This window comes from Xiphias gladius, chromosome 21 (genome assembly GCF_016859285.1).
Source record: "Xiphias gladius isolate SHS-SW01 ecotype Sanya breed wild chromosome 21, ASM1685928v1, whole genome shotgun sequence".
Lineage (NCBI taxonomy): Eukaryota > Metazoa > Chordata > Actinopteri > Istiophoriformes > Xiphiidae > Xiphias > Xiphias gladius.
The window spans coordinates 26,922,134-26,940,112 of record NC_053420.1 but is presented as its reverse complement, the minus strand read 5'-3'; the positions used below and the strand labels follow the sequence as shown (position 1 = coordinate 26,940,112).

The 17,979-nt window shown below is 41.3% G+C and overlaps 1 protein-coding gene across 2 annotated transcripts; it reads right to left on the bottom strand.

Moving 5' to 3' along the window:
- Positions 1-429: 429 nt before the first annotated feature.
- gxylt2 (glucoside xylosyltransferase 2) lies at positions 430-17,207 on the bottom strand. Of its 2 annotated transcripts, none has more exons than XM_040116485.1 (7): positions 16,740-17,207; positions 10,050-10,245; positions 8,858-8,989; positions 5,461-5,712; positions 4,989-5,112; positions 2,841-3,013; positions 430-1,821 (listed from the first exon to the last, which is right to left on the bottom strand). In XM_040116485.1, the coding sequence occupies exons 1-7, from the start codon at positions 17,024-17,026 to the stop codon at positions 1,645-1,647; spliced, it is 1,341 nt and encodes a 446-aa protein (XP_039972419.1). In that variant the 5' UTR covers positions 17,027-17,207; the 3' UTR covers positions 430-1,644. The 2 variants fall into 2 exon arrangements, with proteins under 2 accessions (XP_039972419.1, XP_039972418.1); XM_040116484.1 differs by having other exon boundaries at positions 432-1,821; positions 10,050-10,248.
- Between the last annotated feature and the right edge of the window lie 772 nt (positions 17,208-17,979).

Here is a 17,979-nt window from a genome sequence, read left to right as displayed (position 1 = left end):
AATGATGGGCTTTGTGTTTTTGTAGTACAAGGTTAGACAATCTTAGATTATCCATTGCAGCCTTCACAAATTCTTTTCCTCTTTTACTATTTGTATACAGCCAATTTTTGCCAATAGGTTTGGAAAATCATCAATGATTTACTATACTACTGTGCATTTTTAAAGGTATACTCTGGTTTCAGGAACTGAACCAGGGCTTAAATGACTAGAGTAGAACAACTTTGTACCAAACTGTCAGCCACTGGTGGACCACATACAGTGGTAAATTCAGTTAATATCCAGGTTCAAAGCACTGGCAAATTATTATATTGTCAATTAAACCAAACATAAATGCAGATATCAATGCCAAAACTAATCTTTAGTATTGTGATGCACTAGTCACCTTCATCTACAGCATGTACATCTACAACATCTATACTCACACTGTAATTGATATACAATTTTGAGAAGAGTGCATTTCAACTATTTGTATTGCTTTCATATATTACCTATACATTGCATAGATGTGTAAATCAGGCTGAAGCAGGCTCAGTACATTGCATTGTTTTATTTAGAAACGAAGACTGTACAGCCATTTTAAGTTTCCAGTTTGAATGATCTGATATGTTTAGACCATCAAACCACATTTAAAGTGATGTTGCTAAAACATATGATCCATGTGTTCACAACGTAACATACATTATATTACAAACTAAGATATCTTCTCAGACACACACGCCTATACCACTCATTTCCTTGTAATAGTAAACATGGCAGACATTAATATTTATATGGCACATAATCAGCTGTAGTATGTAGTATGTCATTTTTAAATGCTAGCGCTTTCGGTACTGATTTGCTCGACAGTGTAGCATATAAAGTTGACATGTGTACAACCAACCATCCAGTCCTAAAATCATTCTGAAAGTGCATTTTAACATTCGGTGTGTAACATAAAAGTCCATATTTCCCCTTTTGTACTGTATTTAATACTGTCAGTGGCATTTGGCAACTGCAGAACAGACCAACGACTCACAACTCTTTTCATTCACACAGGCTCACATTTCAAGTTATTTGCTGGTAAAACATTCACATGATTTTAAAGGAGTGGTTTATGAATCTACTACTCAGAGTAGTAAAGCTTTCCAAAGTCCAAAGTTGACTTTGTTTAGTGGATACCATGCTCATGAGGAAATATAACGTAAGTAGATACTTTTGTTGAACGCTTGGTTGACAAAAATATGCCTTCAGTTTTGCTTTTACACTTGAGATGAAGAGCTGATACCTTATTTATTCTTAACAAAAAAGAATCCATGCAGTCTTTTTTTTTTTCCCCACTATATCTTTCCAACATTATTATATATTTGATCACCACCTACATAACTGGGATGTGAAAATTTTAAGACGGCAATAAGGCAAACCTGTTCTAGGGCATCACTGACCAGCACTGTATGCTTCTCTGTGTGCATAGGCTTATTGCCCATACCATCACTAGAGGATTATAATGTTCATTAGACCATTTTTTCCAGGAAGTGTCATGTGTTGAATACACTGCAAAGGCTGAGCCGCCAGTTCCATCTGGGAGATGCTGGTAAGACACATAATTCACAGCAAGACGGTCCTTGGTGTTGTCAGATAAAAGAGAGAGTCCTCTTTCTCCATCAGTTACTTGTGTGGTCTGACATGTCGGACCACTTTCTCCTCAAAAACTTTCTTCATGGTCTTTTCTATCTGCTTGAGGAAGACTTGAGGAATCCGACCACAGAGGGTGTTGACTGTGTCCAGGAACTTGGTCTGGATGGGGTAGAAGAGGGACTGGAACATGTTGTCCTCAAAGGGAAACTGCAGAGACAGAGACATTACCAGGCGTCATTTCTCGTCCAAAACCTATTTCACTCTGATAGTTTTTAAATGGAAGATATCACAGACTAAATGGTATTTACAAATTCTGTCAGCTGGGTTGGAGCTGGGGTAGGGTGGGTTCTCTATTAATCATAAATTACGACACAGCTCATCTTTAAGAGGCTTATCCCAAGAGAGCAGGGGGAACTGACTCTGCTGCCGGAGAAAACAAATTCTAAATTTAAAAACTGACCCAGATTGTTTAAAGCTAGCAAGAGAGAAAATATTCAAGACTTTTTCTGAGCTCGTGTCCTTAAAGGAACAGTGCAACATTTGGGGAAATGGGCTTGTTTGCATTACCTAGAGTCAGAGCACAATAAGTCACTAACAAAATCCACAGCCAGTTGTATAAAATGTCGGGCTTATTACTCAAATAGTAATATATTGTATATATCATAATAATATCCATTATATTACTCTTCCAGTACACAGCCTCAGTACACATCATTTGCTGCAGGTATTTTGATGTGTCATAGCAGGATGAGCACAGGTGTAACCAATCACAGTAATGATGGATACTGCCAGTGTCCTGGAACTGACACTGAAATGGAAAGCAGTCATCCTTAATGTGATTAGTTCAACCTGTTATAATTAATTTTTTTTATTACTCTATTATTTATGCCCCTTTTTAAAATCTGATATCTAATGTCTTTCTTTATTCACGTTCAGGTCATCATTGTTATACACATGACACTTGCACGCAACTGATATATACATACATACGCATGAATGATTCTCTCTCTATACATATATATAGATAGATATAATACACACACACACACACACACACACACACACACACACACACTACATATGTGTGTGTGTGTGTAAGTGTACAGTGAGTGTACATACACACAGCTACATCTACCGTGCACTGGATGTGGGGTTTCAACAGAGGGCGCTATGCATCAGTACCAGATCGTGTCAGTGAAAACTGGATATCCTACTGGAATACTCACATCATGTATTGCATCATAGACTACTTTAAAGGCTGGCTGCTTGTCATCATGATACACTCCACGGTTGCCGTGGAGAATGGACACGCCTTCCTCTTCCGCCCCTTTACAGTTACTCCCATACATGCAGTGATCAGGCCTGTAGTTCCACTGGCAGGGAAAGATGAAGAGACACTCTGGAAAAAGGAAAAAACACCACACACACAAAAAAAAACACACCATCACTGATATATTACAACAGACACTGTAACCCGTGCACTTCAGTTGCAATTGCCAGGTGTGACGACTGTGGCTTATAAAGTTAGATAAAAGTTATTCCCCAATTCACCAAGAAGTATCTGGATAGAAAGATTGAACAAAAGTGTAGTACATATCTCTCAGTCCTCATAGTAAACGGGTTTGGGTCAAAAAAGTACCAGAGTATACAGAATAACCATTTTCCTCATTTTCACCTAGTACCACCATCCCTTATTGGACCGCATTTGTATGACTGGTGGATTCTTTATAGAGTTTGTAAAACAAACACAACTGTGGTTTTCATGAGGAGAAAACTAAATTTGCAGCCTGAAACGGTAGAACATGTAGGCACTACACAGCCAGCAGTGGGAGGATATGGTGTCCCTAAATGGATGTATCAATATGGATACACTGTTCCAGAGTATCACCCCATCCATTCGAATGGAAGTTGCTCACACAGTGTATATGCTGCATTAGTTTTTCAGGTTTCTGCATTCAATGGTTGACCTGTTTTAGAGACTTTCCCTGGCTTCCCCTGTCTGACTGGCCACACATATGCATAACACAAAAATAGCATGCTGATCAGACTGCTGGTTTTTGAATATATATTGCTTCCAATGGTTTGGTGATAAACTAAGTGCTCGATGAGTGTGGCGCTCGGGAAATTTTCTTCAGTTATGGATGCGTATAACATCTTTCTGCAGGTGACATCCAGTTCCGTGGCAAAAAATGTCCACAAAGCCCAGTGATGTTCCAGGAGTTTGTGTCCCTTACATAAACAGAGAAAACGGTGGAAAAGAAAAAGTATAGAGCACAGAAAAGAAAGATGCATAGAGAATGGAAGGTGGACTGGTTAGGAACAGAGTTAGGAAAATGGCGTCATCCTCTTCTTTATAGTCTGCCAGTTTGAACCGTTCTTTTCTGCCATCTATTTATGTATTTACTAAACAAATATGGCAAAAAAAGACCTCAGAAAACATACTAATCTGTTTACACTGTAAAGTACCCTTGAGCTAAGTAATCAACGTCCAACGGCTCAAGTCCACCAGCTCAATAGCTGATGGTGATTATACTGCAGCTGCAAGGTGGGAATGTGTACATGCTGTATGTATGAACATAAATTGTAAACAATAGCATGGGTGCTCGTATTAGTAGTTGTTGATTTGAATCCATTATTACTATATAATGTATGATGCAGTTTCATGAGCCCCTTCTAGTATGGGACATATTACCAGGCTAAAAAAAAGTCAAAAACAATATACAAAGACACAGATGTTTTTCTATTTTTACTTAAAAACAACATGAATCAAAATGCCATCTCCATTTGGTTCCCTTTAAACTCCATTAAATCCTTATCTGAAAAGATCTTTAAAGTCGTCACACGTTTCCCTGATTTTAGAACAAGCAAAAATAGGTCAGAACAATGCTTATGGACTAATGGGAGTATGCCTGTGGAGATAGCGGAGAGCTGAAAGCCCCAACATTTAAAACAAACACGGCAGAGCTGTCAAGCAAACACTGGTGATGCCAGCGCTGCTGATGGCTCTGAGCTCTTAATGCCCGCATCTGGCTCCTGCGGCTGGAACTCAGTCTCCTGCTGAAGTCTGCTCTTGCCTATAGCCACATCCTCACGTGTTTACTGATCAACATTCATAATGTAGACCGATGTATCTACAGTGGAATCGGACACAAATTATGTGAACATGTTGACACGTTGTGAAACTGCTGAGCTGACAAGTGTACAGACTAGTATTTTAAAATACAAATATACCAAGTTTGATGTGTTAGTTATGCCTTTCATTGGTCTTCAATAGCCTTCAGTATGTTATTGCGTGATGTGTTTTCCGTTTGATAATAATACATCCTATGATCACTGTAGATGACATGAATACATGGCCATAAAAAGGATTGTACCTGGGTTGTAGTGGAAGATAATGTTGAGGAGGTCCTGGTCTCCCCAGGTGATGTGGTTCTTGTACTTCTGATAAAGTGGATGTAGGAGATCTTCCCATGACAGGCCACTGGGGATCATACTGTTCTGAAATGCCAACAACAACGTTCACTCGCAAACAGCTCTAGAGTAGCCTTTTTTTCCCCCAAAAACGCATCATCAAAGCAGGAGCACATTTATATTCCAGCTTCCATTTGCAATCTGCTGGCAGTATTAAGAACAGGAGAGCTGCTAAATTGAGTTCTGAGGGCAGAAGTCTGTGATGGTAGCGTGGTAATCAGAAAGCTTCAATCACAGCCCACTCAGAGCACTCAGCCTGTGACTTCAGCCCAAAGAAAAAAAAAAAACCCTTTAGAATGCAAAAGAGAAATCACAGCTCACTTAAGCTTTCAACTGATCAGAGTATGGGGAAATATGACTGCGTCTTGACTTTACTTTGAACAGTGTGCTGCGGATCCTTGTAAGATTCATCAGCATGACACCAGAGTTGACCCCCGTGACCCCATAGAAAGGGTGGCGTGCAAAGCGGCTGTACCAGCCAATTTTGGGGACCTCGTGCTCTGGAGCCATTGCTGCAAGCTGGGTGCTGTTGAAGGACTTAAGGAGACTCCAGATATCATCCATGGGCCGCAGGAACAGGACATCTGTGTCCACGTAGAGTAATGAGTCCACGTCCTTCAAGATGACCTGGAAGCACAATCACAGTCATCAGCAGAATATTTATGACCACAGTCTTCCATCTAAAGAACTTCAATGGTCATGATTACACGATGTATTACCCAAAAATTAAGTTAAAGAAATACCGCTGTTGGTGCATGCTCTCAAATATTCCCTTTCTGCACAAACAGCTTGCTCTCCCAGACAGCGACTTACATTTTCATAAAGCATAACAATAAAGTATACAGAAAGCATCTAGAGGTTCAGTCCAGATCAGATCAACTAAGCGTTAAGGTGGAGTGAAAGTAAGGTTCAACATTAAATGAAAAAACAGTTTCAGTTTCAACAGAATTAAGAGTCTTGAGCCAAGTTAGCAGCTTTGTGAGGCTGTTGCTCACAGTGACAGTGCTAAAATGGTGATGTTTGGCAAATGTAATGTGACTTAGTTTAACATGTTATCAGGCAAAAAATTTGGCAAATTAGCATTATACAAGGTTCAGCTGAGGTCGATGGGAATTTCTTTCATTTTTTAGGCAATTGGTTATAAAACCAAGTAAAGCTGCAAAAAGTAGTCACTTAGTTGATGGACAGAAAATTAATGGCAAACAATTTTTATAACTGATTAATCAAAGTCATTTTGGTCAGGAAAAAAATCCAAATTTCCTCTTGTTCCTCTTGTCAACCTTATGGCAGCACTAGAGGAAATCCATGCAATATTTGTTGATATACTTCAGTCTGGACCACAGAGCTGGGTTGTCTGACCGACATTACCATCCCTAGAGCCACGCTGCTAGCCTGGCTAAAAATTAAGCTAAATCAGAAAAACTTAAAACTGCTGTTGGCAGATGGTCTTCAGTACTTTAAACAAGGAAAGAAAAATGCAGATATTTTCTCACAGTGTCAAGCGGCTTTTCTCCCAGACACTGACTCACGCAGATATTAATACAACAAAATTATAGTGGTGGAAAAGTGTAATTTTTTCAATTGCCCCAGTGCCAGCATTTTAGAAAGAGTCGACAACCTAGGATTTTTCATTACTGTTTCTGCAGTTTATAATATTGTTGTGATAAAATATAAAAATAAAAAGTTGATATCAAAACAGAGGTTGCCTGTGGAAGAACATCTTAGAATTCACATATCATCAACCACTTGAGTTGTTGACATACAGTATTTACTTCCAGCATCCACTGATGCATTGTGCTGTCAGTTTGCTGTCAGAGTTTCGAGGAGATACACTTTGTTTTTTTTACTCCTCACTGCCACGGAGCCAGTTTTCAAAGTGGAGAAACTTTGAGAGTTTATATTTGAGACAGCCAAAGTATCTTCCCCATATATGTACATTCTGCATGACTTTACAGTTACAGACAGCACACGCTGTCACAAAGCGTACCACTCACAATACACCAAACACAGATAGAGCTTCAGGCTGCCTCTATGGCAGCGTTGCAAAAGAGCTGGGATGATTAAGTCTGAAGTGCAAGGTCAATAAAGACAGAACTTGGAGCAGCGCGTAAGGCTCAGTGTTAGTGGGTTTTTTTTTACTCTAGCTGCTCACTAATGCCAAAAGAAAGCATGGCACTATGCTGCAGTGTGCCTGACCATGGACTGTTAGCTACTGTTGCAGCACGTTGCTGACCGCAGCAAGGAGTGGGTGCCGGTGCATGTGACGAAGCTACAGCCAATCCAAACAAGCCCACACGGAGCACTAGACTACTGTTTCAACAACGTAACTGTACGTGTGTATAACACAGCTATAGGCACTGAGGAATGAATTTTCTGAGTAGGATAATACAAATTACAAAAAACCAGATGGCCACATATTAGCATCAAAGTTGCCTCTTAAAGCTGCTTTCCATAACAACCTTAAACATGTATATATCTACTTTGTGGTGACTTTCGTAAAACCCACAAAAAACTGGTTAAGGGACAACGCTACAGCTTAGTGTTGTTGATCAAACGATACAGAAAGCTGTCAACCAAAATGAAGTAAGTTCACCTTACTGTGTGGCGGGCAGGTGACCTGACAATTTTCCATTTATATTGTTCTGAAAAGAACAATATGAATAGAAATCCATAGGGTCTTCAGGGCAGGCTTTCTGGTTAACACCATAATCTGTAGGCAGTTTTCCACCATCAACCATAACCTGGAACCTTCAGTAACGTGAACTTTTAAGAACCTGTAACCTGGTTCTACAGTGTTTAATAAACAGAACGTTTTAGATATATTCCATTATAAAGGCGACATCACTTTCACGCCCTGTTTAGTGGGCAAGTGCAGTCATGGGACGAACAGGAATGAATAAGTGACGCTAATATATATTAAGTTTACATATTATGACTTTTAAACATTAGTATAATTAAATATTGAAAGGACCCCCCCCCCCCCCCAAAAAAAAATGGTGGACTACTGGAAACACTGCAAGATTTTCAAAATACCACTGCAACCTGAACATTAGTAGGAAATGTATTTAAACAACTAGAGTGCACCCCAACACAAACAAAAAAATTGGAATCAGATTTTAAGATTTATACTAAAACACTTCCTTGCAGTGGTAAGTTAATCAAATGTGTTACTGACTGTCTGTTGCATGTCTTCCCCCCAAAAGAGTATCTGGCACTTAGATTTAAGATCACCTCCTGATCATTGCCGAAATTGAGCGAGGGATTTTGCAGCAATAATTGCCAAAATATCTATGAAAGTATGTGTTGTTACTGAATCAAGATGAACCAGTCCAGTCCCTAAAATAATTCAGACTATTGTAGATGCAAAAAGACTCTTACGAGGTGCTCAGTAGGTGTCCCTAAGAAAGTGAATAGTGAATGTTCATTGATTGCCCGACCTGCAATATGTTCATTACATGGTAAGTAACCTGACTGCTATTTCAACAAGCGCCAGCAGAAAAAGAAAATCAATAGTCAGGCACAACCTTCACTTGATGGAATTACTGGGTTAAGTCCCTGGAGACTGCTTATTTGTTAAGTGAATGCTGCAAAAAAAAGGTGTGAAATCATCAATCACCATGCCAGTCATTAATTAAAACCGTACACCAGGGCAGAAAAATGCCGTTTTAGTGTAGAAATGAAATGGATTAATGACATTTTTTTCTGAACACTGGTTAATCACATTATGCGTGGGGACTGAGGATATGAGGGGAGATAAGTGCTGCAGCCTTACGGGAAGGAAGAGTCTCTGAGCAGCACAGGGCTTGAAGAGCTTCTTCCACTCGTCAGCGTTCCCCACAGAGAAGGTGATGGGGTAGATGCTGTACTGGAACTTGGATGAGACAGGGCGAGGCCACTGGTTCAGCTGGAAGTAAACACATCACACTTCAGAAAGCAAAGTGACTGATGGACTCCTTAAAGGGCTGAGTAATAAAAAGAGCCACTATAAGCAATCCTTATTCGGAGAGCTAATCACTCTCTCTTTTCACAGACTTAAAGATAAAATAGAGCGTAAAGCCGGCCATATAAAACAATGAAGTCACGTCTTGCGGTGCTGTGCAGTTCTGCTTTAAGCCTACGCAGCTGCCAGCTGTTGTTTTATTAAAAAAACGATAGTCTAAACATGGGAAGGCATCCTCTTAAAAGTCTACAGTGTATCACCGAAGCCCCTGTTGTCTGACCTGTTCAGTGCCGAATCCCTCTATAATCATGAGTTTAACAGTTTGGCCATGGAAAGAGTGAGAGCCCTGCCAGCAGTTGGCAGGGTTTGTGCTGCCAAGGACGAGAGATCAAAGGAGATTGTGAACAACCTTTCTAAAAACACACCCCGTGTCTCTTAACACTGCAAGAGACATAAGCTCCTTGCTGTAGAAACTCAGCATATGTGTTGCATTATCTAGGCCTTGACTACCACGACTCCCTGTCCTCCACATGGGAATATTCTACACATGGCAATAATTCACACGCACATGACGGCAAGCTCCCAGGCTTAGGGTTTGGATTTAAGCTGTTTAAATTAATTGGAGTCATTTTAATAGACTGCTGGTTACAGTATCAGTGGAACTAATTAAAAACATGCCAGGCACCTTTTTAAAGGTGACTTTGAAATGATACAGGGTACTGGAGAAGCAGGGGTGTATTCGTGATATACAGGACTACGCCCCAGCCTTGAGATAAAAGGGTTATATATCTGTACTAGAGGGGGTCAGAGAGGCTCTAATCTTGATGTCATCTATTAAAGAGAGGGGGAATGTTGAACATGTGCTGCATTAAATCAGAAACCAGAGCATCCTCTTAAGAGGCGTATATAGAAAAGAAACTCGAAAGAGTGCTGCCTTTAGCCAAGGAATCTCCGGTACATCATCTGATTTTGTAAAAATTTGCACTATATACATTCAGGCATCAGACAACTGAAGGCTTCTCACCCTTTCTTCAAACTGTGGGGCCAAAGGGTCCTCAGCAAAAATGTGAAACTTGATCTTCTTGAGGCTGAACAGGATGGCCGATTTGACCATAGTGAGGGTCTCATCCAGACGGTTCCCACAAGCCACCACAGCCAAGTGCATGACCTCCTCAACCCGGGTGCGCTTGATCACAGGTCGGACTACATTATTCCGCGGTCTACTAGAAAAGACATAGAAAGATAGGGATGAAAAGTGCACTGACACTTTAGCATGGAAAAAAAAAAACAAAAAAAACCCAAAACAAAACAGAAAACACACAGTGAAATAATTAACCTGAACACTTTTACACTGGTATGTCATCTTTTCAATGCAATGTAACAATAAGGACAGAGAGATAAAAATGGGCCCATACTCATTGAGGAGATAATGTGCAGGATGTGCAGTTTTCTCCACCCAACATTGTTGTCAGATCTAAATGGGCCAAGGCCATGTGTCGGGGGTTTGGAGGGTGTTCGGATCTGCTGACAATCACTTATTTCACAAACCTTGCTTCCGTCACTCATCGCTTGTAAATTGGTCTGAGTGCGGCACAGCTTGCAAAGAGCAATTTGTACGCTAGAACAGATGTACTGGACTACTCTTAAGTCAAACCATACGTACAAAACGAAAGACCTGAAAGTATTTGTGTAATTTTAAACCTCCATGGAAGGTTTGACCAATATGGAATTTTCAAGGTCGACAGCAATATTTCTCTGGTATTTTTTGGTAATATTCAATGCCTTTACACGTTGTACCCTTTTATACAAATATTCCTAAAATTATATAGAAATTCAGCACATGTCTTACTGACATGATGGAAAGGCCTATAAAACAGGACTTGGAAACCATAGGATGCTAAAACCCTCTGTTGAAACTACAGATAGTTATTAACCTCTTGAATGCCTTTGCTTTAAATCTTTGAACTCAGAAAAACATTGCAGCGATATGTCAATATAAGTAACGCTGTAACAGCAAAACCCAGAGTGTATTGAGTTAAGCAAGGATGTGTTTTGTTGCCTATTAATTCAATTTTTCATTTGTAAGAGAAGGAATGTTTAGTTTCTTCTCTCAGAGGTTAAATAGTCTCACTTTAATGCCTGTGCTTTTTTGTTCAGAATCTGACCAGAATTTTGTGGTATTATGAATTGAGGTTGAGGGCTTTCTATAGTTATCTCATAGAATGCTGATTAATTGTATAATGCATATTAAAATTGAATCCATCTCATCAGAACACAGATTGGGTGAGAATGCGCCCAAATATTGAGAAAATACTGTGTATCTGCTAGCAACACTTCCATCCGTGGCCAAATGCATCCAGTCTGAGAGCATAGCAGCACATGTCAGCTCTCCTCCTCAACTGCCAACATGTCACTGCTGAACATTAATGGCATGTCACTTTGTCAACATCACAGCGGCACAGAAATTCATTTTGGACTTGAAGAGAATCAAGACAGAGGAAATGAGCGAAACGTTCAAGAACACAGCGGATCACCGCATTCATCCTGCTGTCAGAGAGATAAAGTGCAAAGTCAAGGATTTCTCTGAAAGACATGACACCTTTGCCTTTGGATATTGTTCAACTCTACCTCCACACACACACACACACACACACACACACACACACACACACACACACACACACACACACACACACACACACACACACACACACACACACACACACACACTTCTTCTCTGTAGCTCTGCAAGTTCCCACTGGACTTTGTTCTTCCATGCTCAAAGGCAAGGAAGTCCTTTATGTGATGTAAAAACTTGCTCTCTGCAGGGACAGTGCTGCTGTTGAGTTCAAATACACTCAGCAGTGCAGAGTATCAACCACTACGACAGGGAAACATTTGTACAATAGTGGAGCCTCAAGCTAAGGCCAATATCATCTACTTGTCCTCCACACTCACACTCACACTCACACTCACACTCACACTCACACTCACACACTCACACACACACACTCACACACACACTCACACACACACACACACACACACTCACACACACACACACACACACACACACACACACTCTCACACACACACACTCTCACACACACACACACACACACACAAAAAGGGGCTGGTTGTAATAACAACATGATCAACATAAATATTTTCATAGCCACAGGGAGAGAAGACTGGCACGCAAAAAGAAACAGAGAGGCTTTTGTTTCAACATGTAGCGTTTTCTGCGAGAACAGTGGAAGGCAAATGGTTTTACGTTTGAAGACTGCGCCATTCCAAAAGGAATGGATTTCCTCTGAGCCTACAGGAAGCAAACAGTCTACCATAAAACGGATGGGAAGAGGGAAGAGTGAAATTTGACAGGTGGGTTGCAGGGCAGTCTCCAAGCGTGACACTTCATTTTCTGCTTGACTAAGGGACAATGATGAACCGCAGATTAGGATGAATGAGAAGGTGCTGAGAAATCTGTCTGCCACGCTTCAAAGGCTGATGTTCTGTCAAGGTTGTTGAACACACATTCCTATTTTCCCACAGAAATTGCAATCCATATCTCCTACACGACTGTAATTATGTTGCACTTAGTCATGCAAAATGAACGCTCTTGAAATGATTTCTGCATTAAATTGGATGACAAAACAAAACAAAACAAAACAAACAAAAAAAACAAATTTCTTTGTTGCATAAAGCGTGGACTGCACACATGATGTTTTGTGTCAGGGCAGTGTTCCACACATCTGGAAGCAGTCAGAAAGCACCGAAGAGGTACAAAGGGATTGAATTCATTACTGGCTGCAGAGTGAGCATAAGAGAAGCCCTCTGCCTACAAAGCACCACAGCCAACCCTTTCAAATCCGGTAACAAGAGAAAAAAGATAATGTACATGTACAGGAGAAAGGAGCCAGAGTTAAAACCACACCAAAGAGGACCTTGGAGGCATTGAATTAATGAGCATATAACTGTGTCATTTGGTGGGCTTGTATCGAACATGTTCACTTTGGTTTGAACAAGTGGACATCAAAGCCATTACATTGAACATGTTGCCATTATGCCCCTTCCTCTTGGGGTGGGTGGAAACAAAGTTCAGTTCTCCAAAGCAAACTTAAATTGTCAGACTCTATAACACAGAAACCTACAGGTACCTGTTCAGACTGAGCCAACATCCCATATAAGTGGTCCCTTAACAGTTGATGATGTAGCCACAGCCGGATGACTCAGACTGCAGAAAGTCTGTTTATTTCAGTCACCCTGTTACATGATTTACAGCCGTCAGGATGTCTAGCTGAATTATCTAAACCAAATATGCGATATCAGTCCAAGTCTTTATTCACCCCAGATGTGCTGACTAAACCCGATGAAATTCTGTAGGCACGTTTTGAAAGAGAGTTGCTTTCATATGACTGAGATACTGTAAGAACTCAAAAAAAACCAACAAAAAACCCCCCCCAAATCAGATCTAAGAAAGTGAAGCCCGGTCAATCATTGACCAACGTCTTGAACATCAGGTGAGGGCTCAATACCAGGGGTGTGACGTTACATTTGTTCTGCCCAAATTGTTCAGTGCAGGTTCTTCGGCTCGATACTCCCTGTGAACCAAATGAATTACTGGTGCATTAGGCAAATAACTTTTAAGGGCCAATGCATGGTTCCTGCACTCCCCCCTTAAACTGTGAACTTCACAGCACCAGCAACGGAGGGTCTATGGTCCAGAATTTAAAATAAACTAGGTCTGCGACTAAGAGAAACTTTTAATAGCAATTAATCTCTCAACTATGCTTTCATTTCACAGACTATTTGTATAATCCGTTAATGTCAAAAATGTTTTAAAGATCCTAATCACAATTAATTGCTGACCAAGCTGACATCTTTTGCTTGTTTTGTTTAGCCAACATTCTAAAACCCAAAATAAATATGTAATATCCAATAATATCCAAACAGAGAAAACCAAATACAAAGGAAAATATTTGGCATTTTTGCTTGACGAAGAACCTAAACATTTGGTCATAAAAGGTGTGGTTGACTTCATTTCTGTTGATCAGCTTATCAATTAATCAAAAAACGTTTCAGCATTTGCTGGATCACTTACTGTTAAGAAACAGTTATCTTTGTTCCTCCAGGGAAACTTTTTGGCATTTTTTTTTTTTTTTGGAGCATGATTTTTCACTCTCTAAACTTTGGCTTTCAAATCCTGGTCTTCAACAATATTGGATTTTACCCAGTGGAAGCTCTTCTATCTTTCCAGTCCCCCCTTCCACACCCTTCCACGACTTCTTCGCTAGTAATTTGAAAAGGGACTTCGCCAACGTAACAGAGAGACGTACACTAACTGCTCCTGATGAGGCTCACACAAGCACCCACTCCAGTCAGGTCAAGCCACACAGGCAAGCAGGGAGATTCCTAACTGCTAGCACAGAGAGTGCTCAGTCATGCACGGCGACATTTTTATGGCTACGCATAATGTCATTGCGAGAGAGGGACTTCTTCACTGCAAGGGAGGCTGCTTAACTATATTTGAAGTGACAGGGCAAGGGATTTGTTTCGACACCAAGTATCAACACCCATCTAATCCTGTAGATGCAGACCTTAATTCGATGTAACAAAGCTGATGGAGGGGTTATGCCTGCGTTATTCTGCATTTGATACACTACACAGGCTTACGGTAGCAAAGTGATCGGAGTGAATGAATGTGTGTCTTACAGGTAAAGACTCTTAGTCCCGGTTTTATGAGATTTGTCAACAACTGCTCATATTTACCAGCAAATGATATTAATGATAATTAACCAACAGTCCCACTAATAGTCTAAAATCCAAAGACATTCAATTTAAAATGATACAAAACAGAGAAAAATCAGCAAAATCTCAAATGTCAGAATCTGGATCCAGAAAATTTTTGGTGTTTTTAATTGTTATTAATTATTATTGATGAATAATTAATAATTAATTGTGAAGATGATTTCAAATGATTTTTTTTCAATTGTTTCACTAATCGATTAATCGACTGATCATTTGTCTCAGATTGGTTAGTGGAGCTCCTCTATCTATTTCTGGCCACAGGAAGTAGTGTGATGTGTCAAGAGGAAATGATATGATTAGGAAAAACAGGGATGTTTGTCTATGAAGCATGCTGCACAGGAAATCTGTCCAGCACTCAGATTTGTGTCGACAGCGGATATGAGAAACTAAATCGAAATTTCTGCCCTAAAAATCACAAATCAGCTCTCTATTTATGCGTAAAGCCCCCTCATCCCTAGAATTCTTGTACATCTACCACCAGAAAACTACACCCAGATTCAGATTCCTCTGTCTTTTATTCTTTCGAACTAAAAAAAAAAAAAAACAAGAAACAATCAAACGTCTGATTAGCTCATGTAATAAATAGGAGAAAGTTTTCTGGAGGCTCTGGCCAGGCGCCCAGTGTGTTTCCCCTAATTTGCAGTAGTTAGTCTTGAGCGTTTTCCAAAACCTGTTAGTCACCAGTGACCCCTTCCACCCCATCTCCCTTATCAGCGCTTAGCACACATGGAGGAGTGTGGGTTCTGGGAGGACGTGAAGGTCCTTTCTCAACGTAACGCCTTGATGGCTTTTATCTAGCGAACAGTGTCCTCAACCTCCAGCCTGGCTTCAGAGTAGAATAATATACATTACTGCCTGCCGGTGGAAGCGGGTATCTCCACTGCCACATTGTGGCTGTTTTGGCATCGCTGGCACTCAACCCAGGAGGAAACGCAAGGGATGTATGAGGCTGAAATTAGAAAGCTGGAAGACATAATAAAACGCTCCCATCCTTGGACAAAAATAGCACCTGGCTAACTCTGCCTTTTGTCTAAATTTGAGAGGCTGTGACAAGATGGCGGCTCAATCAGATCATCTGTCAGGGTGCAGCCTCTCTTTAATCACCAACACACACACAAAAAAAAAAGTCACACCTGACAAGCTTTTCACTCCAACTTAGATTGCTTTGGCAGACTCTGACAAGAGAGTAGTCAACAGGATGGGTTTCCGTTTTGTGTCATTTCCAGTAATACAGTATCTGCCCAGTGTTGCAGTGAAACTCCTCAACAGGCAGCCAAAGCCATTCAGTGCACATTTGTAGCCCTAATTAACTGTCCCTTGTGTCTTTCAAGGTGACCTTTGGCCCCCTGGCAACAGCAGAGGATTAGAACAAAAAGGCCTAAAGCACCGAGGGGGCAAATGATCACGATTCAGAGGTCAGGCGATGATTCATCATTCTGTTGTCTGCCGTCCCCTCCGCAAATACTGCCAACATTTCCTCCTAATCATATTAGTCATGCTCTCTACTCACATGTCAGCCAGACACAGTATTCGAGCAGCCCCCCGATTGCAGCGGCGCGATTCACAGCGCCAACAAATGAGAGAAAAATAATGATTATTTAAAAAAAAATGCAGCCGAGCAGATGCACACGGTGTATACGCGCTGAAGTGGCCCTTGACAGATGAGGCTATTGTGAAGCCAGCGTCCTTGAGCACAATATAGGCAGTTTGGCGGAGGGAGCACGTCTGCCTCGGGGCACGACTAAACGCCGACACGCTCACTCTTTTCAACTTCCCGGCGACGGGAAAGGTGAGGGTCGGCCACGCCGAGAGGCGGACGATGCTTTTGTGTGCGCACGAATGGGGAGAAGGCGTGGAGCAAAAGCGCTCATAGTCGGCCGCGGAGAGAGAAGCAAACTCCCCTCACCTCTTTGCATTCACGCCGGCACCCCGACTGATCGCTTTCCGCTCTTTCCGTCCCCGGGGAGGCTCCTCCGCACGCACGCCGACTCCGGCGGACGATTTCCTGGCAAACTTCGCCGCAACATCGCGGCCGCGCTCAGGGGGCGACGGGGAGGACTTGCCGTCCTCCTCCTCCTCCTCTCCAACTTCTTTCAACAGCGGGTCGTCCGCGGCGTTGCCCCCCAAAAAGTACAAAAGTAGGAAAACTCCGAAACACACGGCGATCACAACTACTTTGCAGTGGATCCGCATGGTGAGAGCGACGTGTTGCGGGCGGGGGAGGCAGACGGAACTCCGCTCATGTCTGCGGCCGCGGGCGAGCGACCCGAGTTGACATTTTCTCGCCGTTCCCCGCTCGCATTTTTCTGCAGATGATGATGATGATGGAGAGCGGAGAGGAGCTTTCCATCGTCCATGAAGGATTACACGGGGGGAGGCGTGGCCTCTACCGCGTTACCGTAATGACGGCACTATTAACGCGCGATTATATTTGAACAACACCGGGATGATTCAAATGTGTCTGGTTTATTTCATCTGTTCTGATCATTTTCACAAGGACTTCCGTTGCGCTCTCAAATATCTTCTAAAAAATCATTAAACGTTTACTAGAATATTTTGTAAAGAAACTTAATAGAAATACAATAAATATCACTTTCCTTTAAAAACCAACACTAATCACTGAAATGGACTGTAATGGCAGTACAATTTAAAGCCCCCCATGCCACCGTTTTGCTGATCAAGTGACCACAAAGAATTGTAGAGTTGTATGATTTCTTTCATCAAGTCCATTGTAAAACTTTAGAAGATAAACTGGCTTTGAAAGCATCCTGATGGCCTCTTTTATTGGCTTTCCAAAGCGACATCTTGGCTATACCTTCAGTTTTTTATAATAACTCTTTACCCTTTCACTTTTTGCATTTAGAAATCGTAACTTGGAGTTTCTCTAAGCACGTTTTAAGAACTCCGTTATTTCGGTTTTGTGCTTATGTGACGACGAATTCTTGACTTAATGTGTTTGCCACATTGAAAAACTGTCTACTTTTCACAAAGCATGTGAAGGAAAGGGGCTAATAGGGCATAGGGTGGCTTAATTTGGCCATGTCTACTGCATTATAGTATGTGTGTTTCAATTTTTCTAACTGAATGTTAGAACTGCTCTTGATTTAGCTCCACTTTTATCATATCCTATCTTATATTAGGGGTGA